The following is a 23,933-nucleotide window of genomic DNA, read 5'->3' as shown; positions in this document are numbered from 1 at the left end:
AACCAAATTCTTTCACAAGGCGTTCGCTGGAAGAAAAAAAAAGGATAAAGGATCCCGAACTGGACCAACGTGATTTATAAATCCAGCAGCAGGCCAGTGACAGAGGACGAAGCTACACTCGGAGCTTCACACGCTTGTTATGAGAATTTAGGTGGCTGGCTGGATGTGTTGTTAGCAATGCCCTTTATTGCTTTCCCTGTCTTTTATTTCTAAGTGTCGGTACTGAAGTTTTGTGGACAACAACGGGGGTAAGAGACCTCAAATATCTGACTGAACAATGCAAACGTCATGACACTACTGAGATGACTGACTTTAATCAGAGAGTCATTGAGAAATTTGCTGGCCAGAAAGAAAGGAGAGCAAAATTTATGTTCAAATAGTCAACATGCTAGTCTGTTGTTGCTGTTTTCTTTTGTTTTTCCTTTCCTCATTCAATTATATGTGGGAAATGAATGTGTAAAAAGATAAAAGTGAAGACACTTAAAATCAGGACTGTCCGGCCAAAATCCGGACGTATGGCCACCTTACTCGGCGCTACAATGAGACATTTGTTCACACATATTAGGCGGTAAAACGTGGTACTCGCGGTAAATCAAGAACACCAGATCTAAACAATAAGATTAACTGTGTTGAGCTGGAGAACAATCATTAGTTTCTGTCCATCAATGATCCAAACAGTGTCTAATAAAACACATCAGATATTAAAGCGGCTTTGGTGTTTCCCCGATCGGAAATTGAGGGTAACACGGGTATGATGTCATTGATAGGCGACACACACGATAAAAAAATGGTTAAAATTGCTTATTTCTCTGGATTTAAACATTCTTGGAAACATTTGGGATAAATACACGAGTCAACAAAAAAGTATATATTAAACATTAATAGCCACTCAAATGTGGTCCAGGCAACTCCTACATTATCTTCAATGCATGTATATTTAAATATCCTAAAAAAATAAAGTTATGAAACTTCTCTTTGCCCTCAGTCAAAACGATTTGGCAGACAACAAATTATAGATTCATGACACCAAAGATCGGCCATTAGATCCACACAAGACGAACCACTACAGGACATCAGAGCCAGCGTCAGAAGGACTGGCCGAGGAAAGGATGCTCTCGCCGGGTTAATGAGCACTCAGTGATCGCCTGGATCTCACAACTCCGAAAATGCATGATTATTTTTTTAAATAGGCGCTGTCTTTATAACCACAGATTTGAGCTTTAAACATCTACATTCTCACCTGAAAAAGTCTTAAAACTACATTTTGTGACACAATAGTAGTATTTTTAAATTATGCAGGGTTTCTCATCACGTCACTTTACCATGTGACAGCAGCGAGCAGGCTCCTGATTGGTTAACGTGCCGCAAATTGATGCCAAAGTTCAAATTTTTCAACTCAGGCATCAGATGCGAATTCGCTTCAAACGCGTGAATGTACAAAAAGCACCACTCGCACGTGTTGCGCAAGACGCTCAATTTGCGTCGAATTCGCGTCATTCGCGCGAATGAGGCGGAATCGCGTCCATCACACCGCACAAAATGTGTCTGTCGCGCCGCAGGACCTCCAGACGTGCGTCAACACGCCTTTCCATTGACGGAACATTGAAATCACTCGCTCCTGACGCTCTATTCGCGTTTGGTGTGAACGCAGCATTACTAACACTTTTTAGATAACTTTACTTAATGTCTTAACTTAATTGTAAAACTCTAATAATCTGTACTATTCGTTGTTTTCTCATAAAACCCAAGTTAAGATTAATTGATTGGTTTGAGTGCCATTTTGTCAAGCAAAAAAAATCAGATCAGTGTTCACTTTGGTTGGGCTTTGGAACATTCATATTATAATAACTCTTTCTATTGATGCAGCGATGCAACAAGAAATCACAGTTATTTGGTTTCAAAGGAAGAGAATAATAAATATGTTGCTTTTAAATGTTGACCTAGCCTCTCACTGAATAACTTACTATAGCTAATGATTTAGTCAGAAATTAAGGTTTTAAAATTAACCTTAATATTTCCCTTTATGTCGTATAATAATTGTTTGAAATTTTATTGCTAACATTTACGCCACAAACACCTGTGAAACGTTTAATCGGGTTGATATAATCCCACTATATTTGTGGCAATATCTTGCAGTTGATCATGCTTGAGTCACACACACACTTTAACATTCAGCATCAAAACACAACAATGGTAGCTTTACTAAGTCCAGAGTAAATCTAAAGTAAAAGATCAAGTACTCTCTACAGTCCTGTTTTAGTTACTAGAACTCTTGTGTAAGTGAACTAGACTAAGCATTTGTTAGCACAACATACTATTTCTATTTTACTTTACTTGTTTTTTTCTAAGGCTTTCGGTTTGCACGCTTTTTTTAAGTAAATCTAAATAATTAGATTTTACAGTCTAGTGGTTTTTGTATATTTGAATAAAAAATCGTACATATTGTGTCTTTAATAAGATTTATAAAAAGGAATAATTAAAGTCCTCAAAATAATACATTTTGATACAAATAATTTCATATACACCAACAATGTTCTGTGTTTGTTGCAATTGTCAGTATTTCACAGTACTCATCACTAACAATGCTCATTTGGACCTCTTTTACGATTACGAAAATGTTCATAAAAACATTTTTTGCATGAAGTGCTGCCACAATTTACAGAGGTTTATGAGCAACTTACTGTACACAGACATTCATTGTGCTTGACTTTCAATTTGAGCCGAAGTTTAGTGCCGCATTTGAATAATAGTAGAAAACAGCGAGACTGTACAGCTTTGGTTATAAAATAGACCTCAGAGTGCAAAACAAGAGATGTGAACATTACATGGATAAGAATCTCATCTTTGATCTGAGTTTAGTCATATAGCTAGGCCTATATTACATACATATTGTTGAGCTTTGAAAATCATATTTAATCTTTAATTTAACAGGTGCCTTGAAATGTGCACATAATGTCAAAGTTATAGTTTCATTTTGTGTTTAAAGATGCTGAATATATGAATACAAAAGCAATAAAATAGATGAAGATTTTATGGCCACTATAAGTTCAAACAAGGACAAGAAATGCTACCATGATGTATAAATCTTTTTATTTGAATAATATATTTATATCACAGTAATGAGAATGACACTGTTTGCGTCAAAATTACAAGAACTGGACTCGGGCAGAAATCATGTTGATGATGTGATTATTAGCGTTACTGTAGTATGAAGCAGAGCAGGAGCGAGTGTTGTGGAGCTGAGGAACCGCTGGAGCGATTGTTAATAAGATGAACGCAACACACGCCTCGCGAGCAGCGGGACTTTTATTATGACACAGTCGCCGGCGCCACTTCTGCTCCTCCGCTCATGAGTGTGAGGTAACGCAGCTCTGTTGATCATATTACACACATCTGAGTGTGTTTATGATGGGATGACGTTACTCTCAGCGGCTGCTATGACACTTGTTCACACTGCAGTGAGAGTAAAGCGTTTCTGCAGAATAAAACCAGAAACCGAGGGGAACGCAGATATGATGTCATCGACAGGCCACGCCCTCACACGTCCCGGTTCATTGGTTAAAATAGCAATTTACAAATAGTTGGAAACAATTGGCATATTGTAAGTACTCAACTGAACAAAATATATAACACTGGCCTAGTGGTTTTTGGATATTTTTCTGAAAAGATGTTACATAGTGCACCTTTAATGAAATTTGAGGTTTTCTTTGAAGACACGGATTAAGTATTTAATAATAAAACTTCAACCAAAGTGTCTGCAGAGCCACAAAATTTACAGGACTCGTGTCAAAAATCGTTCAGCCCAAATTATGTGGTTGCATGGAAATTCCTTTCAAGTCAAAATGTCAACCTGAGTTCAGCCTATTTTTATCTCATATCATAATCGGGTGTATGTACGTCAATGGTGAGTGATATGTGAAGGATAAATAAACGTACTCAATAACATTTTTATGGTCATTAATGCTGGTATCCATGCAGAAAAGACTGAAATCTCAAGGGAACTGTATTTATGGTAAGACCAAAATAGCCTAACTATATTTATGCGTTCACAGTTTTAAGCTATAACAAATAAAAGTTATGCTTCATGTCAAAATTCTCCTAATGCATAAATAAAAAATCTACTACTTTCCATATGTGTTTTGAAAGATGAGCTATATGATGACACTGAGGTTTGCACTGCATTTAGATGAAATAAACTTCCTGAATTCAGATGCAATATGAGTTTTGCATTTTAGTTAAACTTTAGCTGTGTCTGCTCTGTCACGTAGCCTTATGGTGCAAAGATACAGATCTCTTAATAATCCCGTTCAGTGAACTGTGCTCAATGTGACTGTCCTCGAGGAACGTGGATTTGATCATACTCAGTCTAAGACGACCCTTGGGAGCACACTTCTGTGGTAAGACTAGACAGCTTTCATATTAGCGACTTTCCGTTTGTGTTGAAACAACAATTGATTTTAAATAAATATTTGGTCACTTGAGCCACAAAAAAAGTCTGAAATATATATTATTATAAATATATATATTATTAGAAAAATATGTGATCGTGCACAAGAATTTGCATTTAAAAAGTAAATGATGAAATGAAATAAAATAAACCATGCCATTTGGTTTTGTTATCAAATGCAATGACTTTCTGGCATTTTAAGTGTCATTTTTCTATGTCCAAAATACATTTTTAGGGCATTATGACTGTTCTTTAGTGTTACTTTTTAGAAAAATTAGTAAAAATTAAAGATATTTATTAAATACATTTATACTTACTAATAAGTTTATATTGTATAAATAAATAATCCAAGTCATTTTATTAGATAACAAAACCTAGTGGCATGGTTTATTTATATATTTTTTTTTTATTTGTATTTTATTTTTTACTTTTTTTCAATGCAAATTTTACTTTTCCATTGCATGATCAGGAATTTATTGTGCATGATTAATGCATATAGTGCCCTTCATGGTTTCGGACATTTTTTAATGCAAGTGTGACATTTTTAAGCCACTGTATGAACATCCATCATAAAAGTGCATCAATCCATCATTGTGATAGGTAGATGCACTTTTATGATGGATAGATGCACGTTTATAATGGATAGATGCACTTTTATGATGGATACATGCACTCTTATGATGGATAGATGCACTTTTATGATGGATAGATGCACTTTTATGATGGATAGATGCACTTTTATGATGGACAGATGCACTTTTATGATGGATAGATGCACTTTTATGATTGATAGATGCACTTTTATGATGGATAGATGCACTTTTATGATGGACAGATGCACTTTTATGATGGATAGATGCACTTTTATGATGGATAGATGCACTTTTATGATGGATAGATGCACTTTTATGATGGATAGATGCACGTTTATAATGGATAGATGCACTTTTATGATGGATACATGCACTCTTATGATGGATAGATGCACTTTTATGATGGATAGATGCACTTTTATGATGGATAGATGCACTTTTATGATGGACAGATGCACTTTTATGATGGATAGATGCACTTTTATGATGGATAGATGCACTTTTATGATGGATAGATGCACTTTTATGATGGACAGATGCACTTTTATGATGGATAGATGCACTTTTATGATGGATAGATGCACTTTTATGATGGACAGATGCACTTTTATGATGGATAGATGCACTTTTATGATGGACAGATGCACTTTTATGATGGATAGATGCACTTTTATGATGGATAGATGCACTGATGATGGACAGATGCACTTTTATGATGGACAGATGCACTTTTATGATGATAGATGCACTTTTATGATGGACAGATGCACTTTTATGATGGATAGATGCACTTTTATGATGGATAGATGCACTTTTATGATGGATAGATGCACTTTTATGATGGATAGATGCACTTTTATGATGGATAGATGCACTTTTATGATGGACAGATGCACATTTATGATGGACAGATGCACTTTTATGATGATAGATGCACTTTTATGATGGACAGATGCACATTTATAATGGATAGATGCACTGTTTTTGAGTGAACTATCCCTTTCTGCACCAATTGAAGAAATTTTTAAGGCCTTAAATTGTGGAAGGTCAAATAAAGACTATTTTAAGACCTGTGGAAACAGTGTTGACTAAATCCAACATCAATGTTGCATTTTAACTCTTATATAAGTTGTTTAATAAATCTCGTTTTGCTATTTTTCAGAGTCTTCCACATGCAAAATGATAAACCACGTGGTCATTTTAGCCGTCTACATTGTGACGTTTCTCATCGGCCTGCCGGCCAATGTACTGGCCATGTGCACGTTCATTAAGAAACTCGGTGACAAACCCAGTCCGAATGACATCCTGCTCTTCAACCTGACGGCGTCCGACTTGGTCTTCCTGCTCTTTCTGCCCTTCAAGATGTATGAAGCTGCCTCTGGCATGACATGGCACTTATCCCAGACCCTGTGCTCAATCGCCTCCTTCTTCTTTTTCACCACGATTTACACCAGCTCCCTGTTGCTCATGGCTATAGCCGTGGATCGCTACTTAGGACTGGCCTTCCCGATCAAATACAGGCTGTTGCGCAGGCCGCTTTACGCTGTGGCTGGCAGCGTCCTCATCTGGCTGGTCAGCGCTGGCCATTGCAGCATCGTTTTCATCATTGTCCATATGAACAACACTGAACCCAAAATGGTCTGCTATGAGCAATTCACAGACGAGCAAAAGAGGGTCTTGTTACCAGTTCGTTTTGAATTTTTTGTGGTGATATACATGCTTCCGCTCTTCGTTTCCATCTTCTGCTACATTAACTGCATCTACATCCTGTACAGCAGGCCTCACATATCCAAACTGAGAAGGCAAAGGGCCATTGGGATGGCGTTGTGCACGCTGACCATCTTTTTCCTGTGTTTTCTGCCCTACAACATGTCCCATCTGGTGGGTTTCAGCAGCAACAGCAGCCCGTTGTGGAGGTACTACACCCTCCTGCCCAGCACGCTCAACACCTGCCTGGATCCCTTCGTCTTCTACTTCTCCTCCTCCACTTTCCGGGAAAGCTCTACCATTGCTTTTCTCAAGACCTGGTGTTTTAGATGCAAGAACAGTCAAAAGTGTGAAACCCAACTGAAGGTTATATCAAAGTGAACAGCTTCTGCGTTTGAGCGTCTTCATACATTTCTGATAGTTGTGCTGCTGCATATATACGTTTTTTCAGGATTATATGATACGGAATTTCTTTGAAATAGATTCTTTTGTAACATTGTACACTCTAAAAAATGCTGGGTTGTTTCAACTCAAATTTGGGTCAAATATGGACAAACTCAACCGTTGGGTTAAAAATGTCAAATAGGAACAAACTCAATCATTGGGTTAAAAATTCCAATATGAACAAACTCAATCAATGGTTAATTTTTTTTAAATATGAACAAACCCAACCATTGGGTTAAAAATGTCAGATATGAACAAACCCAACCATTGGGTTAAAATGTCAAATATGAACAAACTCAATCATTGGGTTAAAATGTGAAAATATGAACAAACTCAATCATTGGGTTAAAAATGTAAAATATGAACAAACTCAACCATTGGGTTAAAAATTCAAATATGAACAAACCCAACCATTGGGTTAAAAAGGTCAAATATGAACAAACCCAACCATTGGGTTAAAATGTGAAAATATGAACAAACTCAATCATTGGGTTAAAAATGTCAAATATGAACAAACTCAACCATTGGGTTAAAAATTCAAATATGAACAAACCCAACCATTGGGTTAAAAATGTCAAATATGAACAAACTCAACCATTGGGTTAAAAATGTCAAATATGAATAAACCCAACCATTGGGTTAAAATGTGAAAATATGAACAAACTCAATCATTGGGTTAAAAATGTCAAATATGAACAAACTCAACCATTGGGTTAAAAATTCAAATATGAACAAACTCAACCATTGGGTTAAAAATTCAAATATGAACAAACTCAACCATTGGGTTAAAAATTCAAATATGAACAAACTCAATCATTGGGTTAAAAATGTCAAATATGAACAAACTCAACCATTGGGTTAAAAATGTCAAATATGAACAAACTCAACCATTGGGTTAAAATGTGAAAATATGAACAAACCCAACCATTGGGTTAAAATGTGAAAATATGAACAAACTCAATCATTGGGTTAAAAATGTCAAATATGAACAAACTCAACCATTGGGTTAAAAATTCAAATATGAACAAACTCAACCATTGGGTTAAAAATTCAAATATGAACAAACCCAACCATTGGGTTAAAAATGTCAAATATGAACAAACTCAACTATTGGGTTAAAAATGTCAAATATGAACAAACTCAACCATTGGGTTAAAATGTGAAAATATGAACAAACCCAATCATTGGGATAAAAATTCAAATATGAACAAACCCAACCATTGGGTTAAAATGTGAAAATATGAACAAACCCAATCATTGGGATAAAAATTCAAATATGAACAAACTCAACCATTGGGTTAAAATGTGAAAATATGAACAAACTCAATCATTGGGATAAAAATTCAAATATGAACAAACCCAACCATTGGGTTAAAAATGTCAAATATGGAGAAACCCAACCATTGGGTTAAAAATGTAAACTATGATCTAACCCAAATGTTGAGTTTGTCTATATTTGACCAAAATTTGGTTTGAAACAACCCAGCATTTTTAGAGTGTACATGTCCTTACTGCCACTTTAGATGAATTCAACGCATTCCATGATGAATAAAGGTATTCATTTCTGTAAAAAATAAAATCATACTGACCCAACACTTTTGAACGGTTGTGTACGTTTACTCTCAAATCACCTGAGGTGGATCCGCACCCATAGGAAAGACTTTTTAAAGATTAGAGTTTAGGAAAACATCTCAGATTGGTCTCAAACTGCTCATGTGTTGCTATGTTTGGCTGTTTATTAAAACATTCAAACTCTCTTCTTGGCGAACTTTCCTTTTCTAGGTTTATTTTGTCAAACGGTAAATAAACAGAATGAACTCAAATGATGAGAAAAGATTTTATTTGAGATTTTGTCTCTGCATGAACAATGATTGGGTTTGATTCTGGATTGCATGATTTATTTTCAACCTTTCATGATTGGGATGGAGACTAAAGAAATCCTGTTTTATTGGTCCTTTTTAAGTGAGATCAGAAAAGCGAACACCTGATTATATACACATGTTTAGACTCAGGGTCTACTGTTTTAGCGAGGGCCGGTCACTCTTCGGCATTCGTGCATCCTGTAGGCGCACATGTAAAATATACCTGCAAAACAACACACACACACACTTTAACATAGGGATGACTACAAGAAAATTAAAGACAAGATTATCAGAACATAAAAAATGCTATTCGAGTCTGTAACCCCCTATACCCTATGGCTATACATTATAGAGATACAAATCATGGTAGCCCAAGTACACTGAAAATAATCGGCATTGAGCATATTCCTAAATCAATAAGAGGAGGAGATAGGGTTAATAAGAGAGTCTTTCTGAATCTATACACTGAAAGCAACTACTTTTCCAGGCTTAAACGGAGAGTTCGATTTTGTACCATTTTTGTAATATAATTTAGTTCTTTCTAGTAATATGTTACATTATGAATTATTTAATGTTTACGAATTATGTTGAATTCAATTATATGAATTACTTGATTTATGTATTTCTATGTCTAACTTAATTTCATTGTTGACTATATACAATATTGATTCGTGCAATTTTGACTTGTAAACATCTTTGATATTTATGATTACTTTGTTTATTTATTTATTTATATTTTATTTTATTTTTTTTCATTTTTATTAGTTTTTTGTATTATTTTTTATTTATTTATTATTATTTTTTTTTATATATATATTTTTATAATTTTATTATTATAATTTTATTTTTTTAAATAATTTTATTATTTTCTCTCTCTCTCTCTCTCTCTCTCTCTCTCTCTCTCTCTCTCTCTCTCTCTGATATTTATGATTACTTTGGTTATTTATTTATTTATTTCTATTTTACTTTATATTTTCTTCATTTTTATTAGTTTTTTGTATTATTTTTTATTTATTTATTATTATTTTTTTATTATTATTTTTTTCATATATATTTTTTTATAATTTTATTATTATAATTTTATTTTTTTAAATAATTTTATTATTTTCTCTCTCTCTCTCTGATATTTATGATTACTTTGTTTATTTATTTATTTATTTATTTCTATTTTATTTTATATTTTCTTCATTTTTATTAGTTTTTTGTATTATTTTTTATTTATTTATTATTATTTATTTATTATTATTTTTTTATTTTTATATATTTTTTTTATAATTTTATTATTATAATTTTATTTTTTTAAATAATTGTATTATTTTCTCTCTCTCTCTCTCTCTCTCTCTGATATTTATGATTACTTTGTTTATTTATTTATTTATTTCTATTTTATTTTATATTTTTTTCATTTTTATTAGTTTTTTGTATTATTATTTTTTATTTATTTATTATTATTTTTTTATTATTATTTTTTTATTTTTATATATATTTTTTTATAATTTTATTTTTTTAAATAATTGTATTATTTTCTCTCTCTCTCTCTCTCTCTCTCTCTCTGATATTTATGATTACTTTGTTTATTTATTTATTTATTTATTTATTTATTTCTATTTTATTTTATATTTTTTCATTTTTATTAGTTTTTTGTATTATTTTTTATTTATTTATTATTATTATTTATTTATTATTATTTTTTTAATTTTTATATATATTTTTTTATAATTTTATTATAATTTTATTTTTTTAAATAATTGTATTATTTTCTCTCTCTCTCTGATATTTATGATTACTTTGTTTATTTATTTATTTATTTCTATTTTATTTTTATTTATTTTTTTCATTTTTATTAGTTTTTTGTATAATTTTTTATTTATTTATTATTATTATTTTTTTATATATATTTTTTTATAATTTTATTATTATAATTTTATTTTTTTAAATAATTGTATTATTCTCTCTCTCTCTCTCTCTCTCTCTCTCTCTCTCTACACACAGAGTGACCTTTGTTTCTCAACACACACACACACACGTTCCATGAGATCGACAGCACACGTCGGATATCAACCTAAAGAAAGATGGTTACTGACCTGCAAAAAAGTTCATGAGCAGAGCGACCCAGCCCAGAATGTAGGACCACGAGAACCGCCAATCTCCGAAGCGCTTCCCGAGGAAGTTGACCGTCACGCCGGTGTAGATGGCCATAGCGAGCAGAACAAAGAGCGCTGGAGGAGAAACACACGAGAGAGCGCTTTAGATGACTTCACGAGGCGGCCGATGGCTCACTGGACGGAAGAGACTCACTGGAAATGAAAAACATGATCCCTGCAGCGAAGGAACGGTTGAATCTCTCAAAGGCGGAGAAGTGGGCGAAGGAGAGGATGCCTGCGATGATGCCCGCAAAACACGACATGGCAGAGAGGATCATGAAGGCCCGGGTCGCGTTCCAGTAAGCTGAGAGGAGAGAGATAAACACGTTAGCATACACTGATGGACGAGCTCAATAACTGCAATAAAACTGTGTAATCATTTTCTCAATCTTGAGCTCATAAGAGAAAAGTATTACATTATAGACTCACCAAAAACACGTCATATTTTCATTATTGTAAAAGCCTTAAATACATTAAAATATTAGTATTCCCTTACAGTAAGAGTCTTAAACTTCCTGCGGAATGCAACAAAATGTATTATTTTTATTCAACATGTGTTTATTCACAATTTAAAAGACATCGATCAGGCACAACATTATGACTAATATTGTGTTAGGGCTGCTCGATTATGGAAAAAATCATAATCACGATTATTTTGGTCAATATTGAAATCACGATTATGTAACACGATTATTTCACATGACTTTGGGAATGTGTTGTATTTATTAAAAATAGACCTTTCAACAATTCAATTGAAATTGTAACATTTGTTGTACTTTTTGAACTATTAAAATAAATAATATAACATATATTCAAATCAAAGTATAAAAGTATTCACGTAAAAATGATAATCACAAATAAATAAGATCAACAATATGGTTCGGCTAGATATGCTTTTCAGGTACGTCTAACATTAGTTTTCAGGTACAGAAATGTATCAAATGTAAGGTAGCATTGCATATTTGAGTGCATAAATTAAAGATGAATCCTATTAAACTTACAAAAGCTATTCAATCCGGATCGGATATGCGTCGTCTTTCTCGACTGTATAAAGTTCACTTAAGGCATATACAGACTATGTCTGCTAGGATACTCATCAAGATGGACATGTTGACATACGTTTTGTGTGAGTTTGTCCGTTCAAGAGCAAGACTTGAAAGAGAACTCAATATTTGCGCGCTGAGAGACGTGTGCGCGCTCTCGGATGAGTGAACAGAGATACATTTCCTCACAGCGCGCGCGGCTTCTCATTCGCGTCTTCTGGCACAAAACCCGGGTGATGACGGTGAAAACGACTGGTCATATTCAAACATACGGCAGCACTCGCATGCATTGAACAAAGTTTACAAAGAGAGAATTATTTGAAAAATATGAGGGGGGAAAAGGACGTTTACACGGCACCCCTGCTCTCGTCAGTTTTTGTTTCTTTATTAGATTGTCATAGATCACTCTGTTTAATTTTCAAGTGGTTAAACAAATTCGCGGTGTTCCCTTGCGCAGCCACTACCATGTAGAAAATCTTGCACGTAACATGTTTCTGCTCGTCGTCTGATTCCTCGAAGCCAAACTGTTCCCAGACAACGGAGTTGGTTTTGCCTTTTTTGCTCACCAAACGCTGCTGTAACTGCCCTCCTTCTGCCATCTTTACTCGCGCCGAGTTTTTAAATTCTGCACACGAGACTCCCGATCTGAGAAAGTTTGTGGCTTCGGGAGGGGCGGATGAGCGCGTGCGCGTTTCATTCAGAACGCAAGGCAAAATAATCGTTTTTTCTCGATTGTACTATTTTGGTGATCGTTGGGAGGCAAAATCGAAATCGAAATCGAAATTCGATTAATTGCACAGCCCTATATTGTGTTGGTCCCCCTTTTGCTGACCCGTCGTGGTATGGATTCCTCTAGACCCCTGAAGGTGTGCTGTGGTATCTGGCACCAAGATGTTAGCAGCAGATCCTTTAAGTCCTGTTGCGAGGTGGAGCCTCCATGGATTGGACTTGATTGTTCAGCACATCCAACAGATGCTCGATTGGATTGAGATCTGGGGAATTTTGGAGGCCAAGTCAACGCCTCAAACTCGTTGTTGTGCTCCTCAAACCATTCCTGAAGCAATTGTGCTTTGTGTCCGGGCGCATTATCTGCTGAAAGAGCAGTTTGAGCTCCAGTAGCTCGTCTGTTTGATCTGGGCCACACGGGCCAGCCTTCGCTCCCCATGTGCATCAATGACCCTGTGGCCGGTTCTCCACTTTTGATAGAGACTGACCACTGCAGACCGGGAACATCCCACAAGAGCTGCAGTTTTGGAGATGCCCTGACCCAGTCGTCTAGCCGTCACAATCTGGCCCTTGTCAAACTCGCTCAAATCCTAACGCTTGCCCATTTTTCCTGCTTCTAACACATCAACTTTGAGGACAAAATGTTCACTTGCTGCCTAATATATCCCACCCACTAACAGGAGATCATCAGGGTTATTCACTTCACCTGTCATAATGTTATGCCTGATCGGTGTACTTTAGAATGTAATTTAATCCTGTGATAAAAGCTGAAATTCATGAGAGAGGGGTGTGTGTTTGGGAAACAGTCAGTGACGGTATAAATCAGTAAATAGAGACACACACACACACTCACCGATACTGTCCGTCTGTGTGTAGCATTTGCCAGACATGCAGTATCTCCACAGGCCCTGGTGAGCGAAGCTGCCCGACAGCCTGTACTGCATCCAATAGTCCGTCGCCGTGGAGACCACCAGCAGGATGTTGCCCACGATGGCACAGAACAAACCCCCTCCCATAAAGCTGTACATCCTGAGGAACTCTGGCGGCGCTGAGCTAAAACACTGAGAGCACAGAGGAGACCTCGCATTACACACAGCATTTATACAGGCTAGTGTTCCAACAGCCCACTTTAGACATTCTGGATGAACTACATGTCAACTAACTCTCATTAGAGTAGTAGTAGAGTGTAGGTTAGGGTTCGGGTTAGTAAGTTGACATGTAGTTGCAAAGTTACTTTTAGTTAGTAGAATATATAAAGTGGACCATCGAATAAAGTGTTACCCATTTCAATCCAAAATCGACAAAGATTATTTTTAAATAAAAAAAAAACAAGGCCTATTTTTTGTACTTAAATTTTTTGCATACACTCTAAAAAATGCTGCAATTGGTTGTTTTAAGCAAACATTCAACCCATACTGCTGGGTTAAAACAACCCATACACTGGGTTAAAACAACCCATACACTGGGTTAAAACAACCCATACACTGGGATAGTCCATATTCAACCCAACTTGAATAGTTGTCAGAATTTTTTAGAGTGTAATTTTCATGAAAATGTCAGAATACACTCTAAAAAATGCTGGGTTAAAAACAACCCAAGTTGGGTTGAATACACTCTAAAAAATGCTGGGTTAAAAACAACCCAAGTTGGGTTGAATATGGACTAATTCAGCAATTGGGTTGTTTTAACCCAGCGGTTGGGTTGAATGTTTGCTTAAAACAACCCAATTGCTGGGTTAGTCCATATTCAACCCAACTTGGGTTGTTTTTTCAACCCAGCAATTATGTTATTTTAACCCAGCGGTTGGGTTGGGTTTGCTTAAAACAACCCAATTGCTGGGTTAAAACAACCCAATTTCTGGGTTAGTCCATATTCAACCCATCTTGGGTTGTTTTTAACCCAGATATTGGGTTGTTTTAACCCAGCGGTTGGGTTGGGTTTTCTTAAAACAACCCAATTGCTGTGTTAGTCCATATTCAACCCATCTTGGGTTGTTTTTAACCCAGATATTGGGTTGTTTTAACCCAGCGGTTGGGTTGGGTTTGCTTAAAACAACCCAATTGCTGTGTTAGTCCATATTCAACCCAACTTGGGTTGTTTTTAACCCAGCAATTGGGTTGTTTTAACCCAGCGGTTGGGTTGGGTTTGCTAAAACAACCCAATTGCTGGGTTAAAACAACCCAATTGCTGGGTTAGTCCATATTCAATCCAACTTGGGTTGTTTTTAACCCAGCAATTTGGTTGTTTTAACCCAGCGGTTGGGTTGGGTTTGCTTAAAACAACCCAATTGCTGGGGTTAGTCCATATTCAACCCAACTTGGGTTGTTTTTAACCCAGCATATTTTAGAGTGTCATTTTCATGAAAATGTCAGAATACACTCTAAAAAATGCTTGGTTGAATACACTCTAAAAATGCTGGGTTAAAAAAACCCCAAGTTGGACTGAATACAATCTAAAAAATGCTGGGTTAAAAACAACCCAAATTGGGTTGAATATGGACTAACCCATCAATTGGGTTGTTTTAACCCAGCGGTTGGGTTGAATGTTTGCTTAAAACAACCCAATTGCTGGGTTAGTCCATATTCAACCAAAATTGGGTTGTTTTTAACCCAGCAATTGGGTTGTTTTAACCCAGCGGTTGGGTTGGGTTTGCTTAAAACAACCCAATTGCTGGGGTTAGTCCATATTCAACCCAACATGGGTTGTTTTTAAACCAGCATTTTTTAGAGTGTCATTTTCATGAAAATGTCAGAATACACTCGAAAAAAAATGCTGGGTTAAAAACAACCCCAGTTGGGTTGAATATGGACTAACCCAGCCATTGGGTTGTTTTAACCCAGCGGTTGGGTTGAATGTTTGCTTAAAACAACCCAATGGCTGGGTTAGTCCATATTCAACCCAACTTGGGTTGTTTTTAACCCAGTATTTTTTAGAGTGTACATTCCAAAAATCATTGAATGTAAAATTTTTCATGAATTTATTGTTTTTTTTGTTAAAGTTTGCATTTATATAATGTTCAGCATTCAAAATGTAACAGTGAGTGACGACATTATCGCAGTATTGTGACTGGTCTTGCCTTCCTTGCACATATTTAAGTATGATTTGTGCACATCCTCTGAAACAGCTCAGATTCATTTACACAGAAACCCAGCAAATATTTAATATTACTCTCATACTATTTGCTGCCATGGCTGTTTTCTTCATGAAGTGGAACATCTATAGTGTGCATTGGTCATTCTATGTTTAACTCCTCACATAGCCAGATTTATATCACAGGCTGCACGTGTGTTTCCTGTGTTATCACAGTCCACATCAGAGTTTGCACAAGCGAAACCGCATCAGCATCATGATATTAATCACTTCTGCGGAAGAGTGGGAAACACAATGTCAAACTGCAACGCCACAAAACAACATGTAAACAATAGAGCTGGAAACCAAACACATGCAAAAACAGCACAGGGAGCAAAGCTATCATTATGATCACCAAAAAATGAGACACGAGGCTGAAACATGCTCTACATAAGCACATGAATAAAGATGCTACACAAGCTCAATATCACACATTAGTGCTTTGCAAAATGTGCCACAGAGGGCGCCAAAACACCTCTTTCAGTATGAAGAGAGTCTTATAAATATGTCAAAACCCTGCTCGTGTGGAGGCCAAAATTCATAGTTTCATATTTAATATTTTGTATCTTTTGGGGATTTTATAATAAATATTTTTATACAGTAGATATAATCCATTTATTACCACTTTTTGAGCATGGACCTGAAAATTAAACTTCCAACTTAAACCTGTCATAAATCTTTGAAGCATGCACAGACTTAAAGCGTTAGTTCACCCAAAAATGAAAATTCTGTCATTAATTACTCACCCTCATGTCGTTCGACACCCGTCAGACCTCCGTTCATATTTGGAACACAAATGAAGATATTTTAGTTGAAATCTGATGGCTGAGAAAGGCTTCAGATAGGCCTCCATTGGCATTCAGTACATTTACACTCCCAAGACCCATAAAAGGCACTTAAAATGTCGTTACAAAGTCCATCTCACCACAGTGACACTACAATAATCTTACGATGCGACGACAATAGTTTTTGTGCGCAAAAAAAATCAAAATAACACCTTTATCCAACTTGTTCTTGTCTTCCGTGTGTGCCTCCACGACGCATGCGTGAGAATATGACGCAGATCCGGCGTTCGGACACATGACCCAGAAGCGATTTGTTTACAATCAGAGGAAGACGCGCGTGTCTAAGCTGTTGAATTCTACATTGATCGTGCTTTAGGTCTCGGCGTAGTTCTCAAAATGGGACTAAAGTGTGCATTTCATGGATTCCCGAACGCCGGATCTGCGTCATATTCTCGCGCATGCGTCGTGGAGGCACACACGGAAGGCAGTAACAAGTTGGATAAAGGTGTTATTTTGATTTTTTTTTGCGCACAAAAACTATTGTCGTCGCATCGTAAAATTATTGTAGAGTCACTGTGGTGAGATGGACTTTGTAAAGACGTTTTAAGTGCCTTTTATGGGTCTTGTGAGTGTAAATGTACTGAATGCCAATGGAGGCCTATCTGAAGCCTTTCTCAGCATCAGCTTTACACTAAAATATCTTCATTTGTGTTCCGAAGATGAACGGCATTTATGGGTGTCGAACGACATGAGGGTGAGTAAAGAATGACAGAATTTTCATTTTTGGGTGAACTAACCCTTTAAGTTTGGTCTCTTTTTAAAAAAGACACTTAGAAAAAAGAAGTGAAAAAAAAAAGTTACGTTTATTATTATGAAAAATAGCACAAAATATTTTCAATATTTATATGAAATATATATTTTCCAAAGCATGTTTACTCTAAAAATGATCCAAATTTGAGGATGATATTTTAAAAAAAGAGCTTTCAACGTGATTTTGTTTTGTGATTTTGTCTACTAGATTAAATTAATTTCCCATTCGTTTGCAATGCACTCATTTTGACCGTTTTTCAGGAACATTTAACCTTTTGAATCATGTCCATTTTCTCTGTGTGTTTGTGTGTGTGTGTGTTCACATAGCAAGTGACAAAACCTTTACCAAGTTTCATACCATTCCAATGAAGTAAAAGATTCATGTTTAAATGTTAAATTTTTTCATTCAAAGAGCTTAAAGGGTTAAAATGTTGAATGAATACAAAAATAAATTTCTAGATGAAAATGGTGAGCATATCATTTACAGAGTCTAGTAGGTTGGGATGCAAAATTAGGGATGCAGAATTTTAGCAGATACCGATAATTCTTCATATTTGATAACCGATATATTGGCCAATAAATCTAAATCCAAATTTGTATATAATTTTTGAGAGTCTGATTACAAAAACAAAAGTCTCACCATTAAAAGCTGTGTCCCAAACACAATTATAATGATCATTTTATGTAGCTTATATGACAGGCTTGTGCTGTATTTCCCTTTTTGTAGTGATTCTAATCATGTTTCAAGAGACTCAAACCCATCTCAGCTGAAGGAAATATTACATTATTTATCGGCTTTAAAATATTAGCCAAATTTTCTTATCGGGTCCATAACGATAACATTAAAAATGAACATATATATCGGCTGATTTCCCGATATTTTGTATATGTATTTCTTTCTTCAGTGGAAAAGAAATGAAGTTTTTTTGAGGAAAACATTCCAGGATAATGGGTCTCCACATAATGGACTTCAATGGCAACCAACGGTCAAAGGTCCAAATCAATGCAGTTTCAAAGGAAGGGCTTCAGAGGCTCTGACCGATCCCAGACATCGGCCATTTTCAAAGAAAATTTACATTTATATGCTTTTAACCTAAATTGCTCATCTTGTGCTGCTCTGCGACACACCACGGATTACATAATCATGTCGGAAACGTCACGCTAGACGTAGGCGGAACGCCCTTTACAAAAAAAACCCCTCTTATCTCCGACATCGCTGTTTAACCTTGGATGATTGTATTAGTCTTCACACGAGCACTGACCTTTCCGACAGCGCAAGATGAGCAATTTAGGTTACAAAGTATATAAATGTTGTTTTTTGTTTTGAAAATGGCCGATGGTTTGTCTAGATCAGACTCTATTCCTCGTCTGGGATGGTGCAGAGCCTCTGAAGCCCTTACTTTGAAACTGCATTGATTTGGACCTTCAACCATTGGTCCCATTGAAGTCCATTATGTGCAGAAAAATCCTGGAATGTTTTCCTCAAACAACTTCATTTCTTTTCCACTGAAGAAACACATGAACATCTTGGATGGGACGGGGGTGAGTAAATGATCAGGACATTTTCATTTGGAAGTGAACTAATCCTTTGAAGCATCAGTTCTGCACATATGTTATGAAAATGCACAAATGAAATATATACTTTCTAAAACATATTTTACCGTATGAAAGCCATAACTCTAAACACGCTGTGTTCCAAACTTGAGTTTGATATCTCAAAAATCTGTAAGATTTTGTCTGGGCGCAGTACCAAACGCTTCCACTAGATTTAACTTGCAATGCGCTAATTTTTGACCACGAGGAGCACAAGTGTGACCATTTAACCTTTTCGAATTGTGTGATGATTCTTAATATTTGAAAGCTGATAACCGATATGTTGGCCAATAAATCTAAATCAAGTCAAGTCAACTTTATTTATATAGCTCTTTTTACAATGCCGATTGTTTCAAAGCAGCTTCACAGTGTTAAAAAGGAAAATAATGCAACAGAATTGTATTTGTCTATACAGTCGCTCTGGAGAAAACGGTGATGTCATCAGCTCATTTCAATTATCATACAGTAACAATCCGGGCAGAACAGTAATATAGTTAGTTAGATATTTAGTTGAACATTTTGTGTCCCCAACTGAGAAAGCCAAGCCAAAGGCGACAGTGGCAAGGAACCAAAACTCCATCAGGTGGCCTAATGGAGGGATATTCGAAAGATCGGAGTCATCACGCCGGAGACGGGTTATTGAAGATGCCATGTCGATGAGGCAATTATTAGCAATTATTAGATAGGAATATTCAAAAGATCGCAGTCATCACGCTGGAGACGGGTTTATTGAGGATGTCGTGTTGATGAGGCAATTATTAGCAATTATTAGATAGGAATATTCAAAAGATCGCAGTCATCACGCTGGAGACGGGTTTATTGAGGATGCCATGTCGATGAGGCAATTATTAGATAGGAATATTCAAAAGATCGGAGTCATCACGCTGGAGACGGGTTTGTTGAGGATGCCATGTTGATGAGGCAATTATTAGCAATTATTAGATAGGAATATTCAAAAGATCAGAGTCATCACGCTGGAGACGGGTTTATTGAGGATGCCATGTCGATGAGGCAATTATTAGATAGGAATATTCAAAAGATCGGAGTCATCACGCCGGAGACGGGTTTATTGAGGATGCCATGTCGATGAGCTAATTATTAGATAGGAATATTCAAAAGATCGGAGTCATCACGCCGGAGACGGGTTATTGAGGATGCCATGTCGATGAGGCAATTATTAGATAGGAATATTCAAAAGATCAGAGTCATCACGCTGGAGACGGGTTTGTTGAGGATGCCATGTTGATGAGGCAATTATTAGCAATTATTAGATAGGAATATTCAAAAGATCGGAGTCATCACGCCGGAGACGGGTTTATTGAGGATGCCATGTCGATGAGCTAATTATTAGATAGGAATATTCAAAAGATCGGAGTCATCACGCCGGAGACGGGTTATTGAGGATGCCATGTCGATGAGGCAATTATTAGATAGGAATATTCAAAAGATCAGAGTCATCACGCCGGAGACGGGTTTATTAAGGATGCCATGTTGATGAGGCAATTATTAGATAGGAATATTCAAAAGATCGGAGTCATCACGCCGGAGACGGGTTTATTGAGGATGCCATGTCGATGAGCTAATTATTAGATAGGAATATTCAAAAGATCGGAGTCATCACGCCGGAGACGGGTTATTGAGGATGCCATGTCGATGAGGCAATTATTAGATAGGAATATTCAAAAGATCAGAGTCATCACGCTGGAGACGGGTTTGTTGAGGATGCCATGTTGATGAGGCAATTATTAGCAATTATTAGATAGGAATATTCAAAAGATCAGAGTCATCACGCTGGAGACGGGTTTGTTGAGGATGCCATGTTGATGAGGCAATTATTAGCAATTATTAGATAGGAATATTCAAAAGATCAGAGTCATCACGCTGGAGACGGGTTTGTTGAGGATGCCATGTTGATGAGGCAATTATTAGCAATTATTAGATAGGAATATTCAAAAGATCGCAGTCATCACGCTGGAGACGGGTTTATTGAGGATGTCGTGTTGATGAGGCAATTATTAGCAATTATTAGATAGGAATATTCAAAAGATCGCAGTCATCACGCTGGAGACGGGTTTATTGAGGATGCCATGTCGATGAGGCAATTATTAGATAGGAATATTCAAAAGATCGGAGTCATCACGCTGGAGACGGGTTTGTTGAGGATGCCATGTTGATGAGGCAATTATTAGCAATTATTAGATAGGAATATTCAAAAGATCAGAGTCATCACGCTGGAGACGGGTTTATTGAGGATGCCATGTCGATGAGGCAATTATTAGATAGGAATATTCAAAAGATCGGAGTCATCACGCCGGAGACGGGTTTATTGAGGATGCCATGTCGATGAGGCAATTATTAGATAGGAATATTCAAAAGATCGGAGTCATCACGCCGGAGACGGGTTATTGAGGATGTCGTGTTGATGAGGCAATTATTAGATAGGAATATTCAAAAGATCGGAGTCATCACGCTGGAGACGGGTTTGTTGAGGATGCCATGTTGATGAGGCAATTATTAGATAGGAATATTCAAAAGATCAGAGTCATCACGCCGGAGACGGGTTATTGAGGATGCCATATCGATGAGGCAATTATTAGATAGGAATATTCAAAAGATCAGAGTCATCACGCCGGAGACGGGTTTATTGAGGATGCCATGTTGATGAGGCAATTATTAGATAGGAATATTCAAAAGATCAGAGTCATCACGCCGGAGACGGGTTTATTGAGGATGCCATGTTGATGAGGCAATTATTAGCAATTATTAGATAGGAATATTCAAAAGATCAGAGTCATCACGCTGGAGACGGGTTTATTGAGGATGCCATGTTGATGAGGCAATTATTAGATAGGAATATTCGAAAGATCGGAGTCATCACGCCGGAGACGGGTTATTGAGGATGCCATATCGATGAGGCAATTATTAGATAAATTATTAGATTAAATCCAAATTTTTAGGTAATTTTTGAGAGCCTTATTACAAAAATCTCACCATTAAAAGCCACGTCCCAAACACTTCAACATCCATTAAACAAAAAAGTACAGTAGCCTAGTAAGTTTTAAAAGTAATTTTACACTCCTATGGCCAATTTTTCTTACCAAAAAAACCCAAAACAACTATTTTAATCATATTCAAAATCACATCTGAAGTGTCTCAGCTGAAGGAAATAATCCATTATTTATCGGCTTTAAGATATCGTACAAATCTTCTTATCAGACCGACAACATTAAAAATGAACATTTATCGGCTGATATGGATATGGCGGCCCATAAATCGTGCATCCCTAGCAAAAACGTTTAGAGTAACAGGGTATAAAAGTTGAATTTCAGAATGAAACTTGACATTGCATTTTGTCATAAATACAGTCTTTAAACAGAGTTAAAACATATTTCACAGTTTAAAAAACCAATGAACCAATGATATCTGTGCAAATATTTGATGGTCAGAAGACTTTGTGGGTCAGTTTGGAAACTGGAAAATGCTACAAACGACCACATTTATCCTGAAAACCATCACAGAATGAATTAGTCTGTGACTCTGGTCTAAGGTCCCGGAGGGATTCTTACCTGAGGTCTTCAGGAGAAATGAACCTGCTTAAGTATTGACCTTCCCAGAGGGAAAGAGAGAGAAAGTGGGATCCCGCAGCGAGGGTAACCTCCAAAAGGACCCGCTAGGACAAATTCCAAAAAGTTATCCTCTCAGCTTTTCTGTTGATGGAGGCAAAATCCTTTAAAACAAGCCACACAGAACAAATGCACTTGAGCTTGATGGTGTCGGAGGCACGTGACTGTCGGTTTGGAGGGGGAAGGGTCTTTTTTACGCTCTTTTTGTTGTTGTATTGGCCGTTCTGGAACTGTGATGTGCAGAGGCTTGCAGTACTGCGGCGGTCAATGCAACATGCTGAAGCGCACACTTTCATTCAGGTGCTGGTGACACACTATGACCGGACACTATGATGGCGCTTATGCACATTTTCATTCACATCACATGTCCTTGACTCTTTTTTGGCAGCACTGCAATGACTGATTTATAATGGCTTCATATACAGGTGATTTTCTTGTGCATGAGGGAAAAAATTATGCTAGCAGCAATAAAAAAGACGTTTGTAACAAGAAAACTTGACTTTCTTTCTCAGTTCTTTTGTCTTGTTTTCCAGCACAAATATCTAAACATTCTTAAATCAAGATACATTTACTTGGGAAGCACAATTAGTTGGGATATTAAGTCTTGTTTTCTGAAAAATGTGCTTCTGAAAAAAGAACAAATATCTGCCAATGTGGTCAGAAAAACAATTTTCTTATTTTTCTGGCCCCATTGGCTGATATTTCTTCTTGTTTTAAGCACAAAACTCACTTCATTTTGAAACTTAATATCTTATGTAATTTTGCTTCTCCAGTAAATGGATCTTGATTTATGAATTCTTAGATATTTGTGCTGGAAAACAAGAGAAAAATACATATTTTTTTGCAGTACAGCATATTATTTTATCTCATCGTTCAGAAGAAAAGAAATGTAAAAGTTTGGAAGTTCATATGGAGATTTTGGAAGGAAAAGGAAGTCTTTTCTAAAAAAAAAAAATCCCCTATAGGAGCAATAAAAATAGATACAGTTGAGTCCATATTAGAGTATAGATCTATAAAATGAATGCAA

General features: G+C 36.3%; 2 protein-coding genes across 2 annotated transcripts; one reads left to right on the top strand and one right to left on the bottom strand.

Moving 5' to 3' along the window:
- Nucleotides 1–6,219: 6,219 nt before the first annotated feature.
- LOC307139257 (free fatty acid receptor 2) lies at nucleotides 6,220–7,128 on the top strand (the record flags this gene model as incomplete). The annotated part of the gene is made up of 1 exon (XM_079838145.1): nucleotides 6,220–7,128. One exon carries the CDS (start codon nucleotides 6,220–6,222, stop codon nucleotides 7,126–7,128), a length of 909 nt encoding a protein of 302 aa, XP_079694271.1.
- Nucleotides 7,129–9,015: 1,887 nt separating this feature from the next.
- On the bottom strand, nucleotides 9,016–14,021 carry lim2.5 (lens intrinsic membrane protein 2.5). The gene is made up of 4 exons (XM_079836844.1): nucleotides 13,820–14,021; nucleotides 11,352–11,501; nucleotides 11,138–11,272; nucleotides 9,016–9,276 (listed from the first exon to the last, which is right to left on the bottom strand). The coding sequence occupies exons 1-4, from the start codon at nucleotides 13,992–13,994 to the stop codon at nucleotides 9,215–9,217; spliced, it is 522 nt and encodes a 173-aa protein (XP_079692970.1). The 5' UTR covers nucleotides 13,995–14,021; the 3' UTR covers nucleotides 9,016–9,214.
- Nucleotides 14,022–23,933: the final 9,912 nt, after the last annotated feature.

Source organism: Gobio gobio (genome assembly GCF_949357685.1).
Source record: "Gobio gobio genome assembly, chromosome: 15".
In the NCBI taxonomy this organism is placed as follows: domain Eukaryota; kingdom Metazoa; phylum Chordata; class Actinopteri; order Cypriniformes; family Gobionidae; genus Gobio; species Gobio gobio.
The sequence above is the reverse complement of the archived record's forward strand: the minus strand, read 5'-3'. Positions and strand labels throughout refer to the sequence as shown.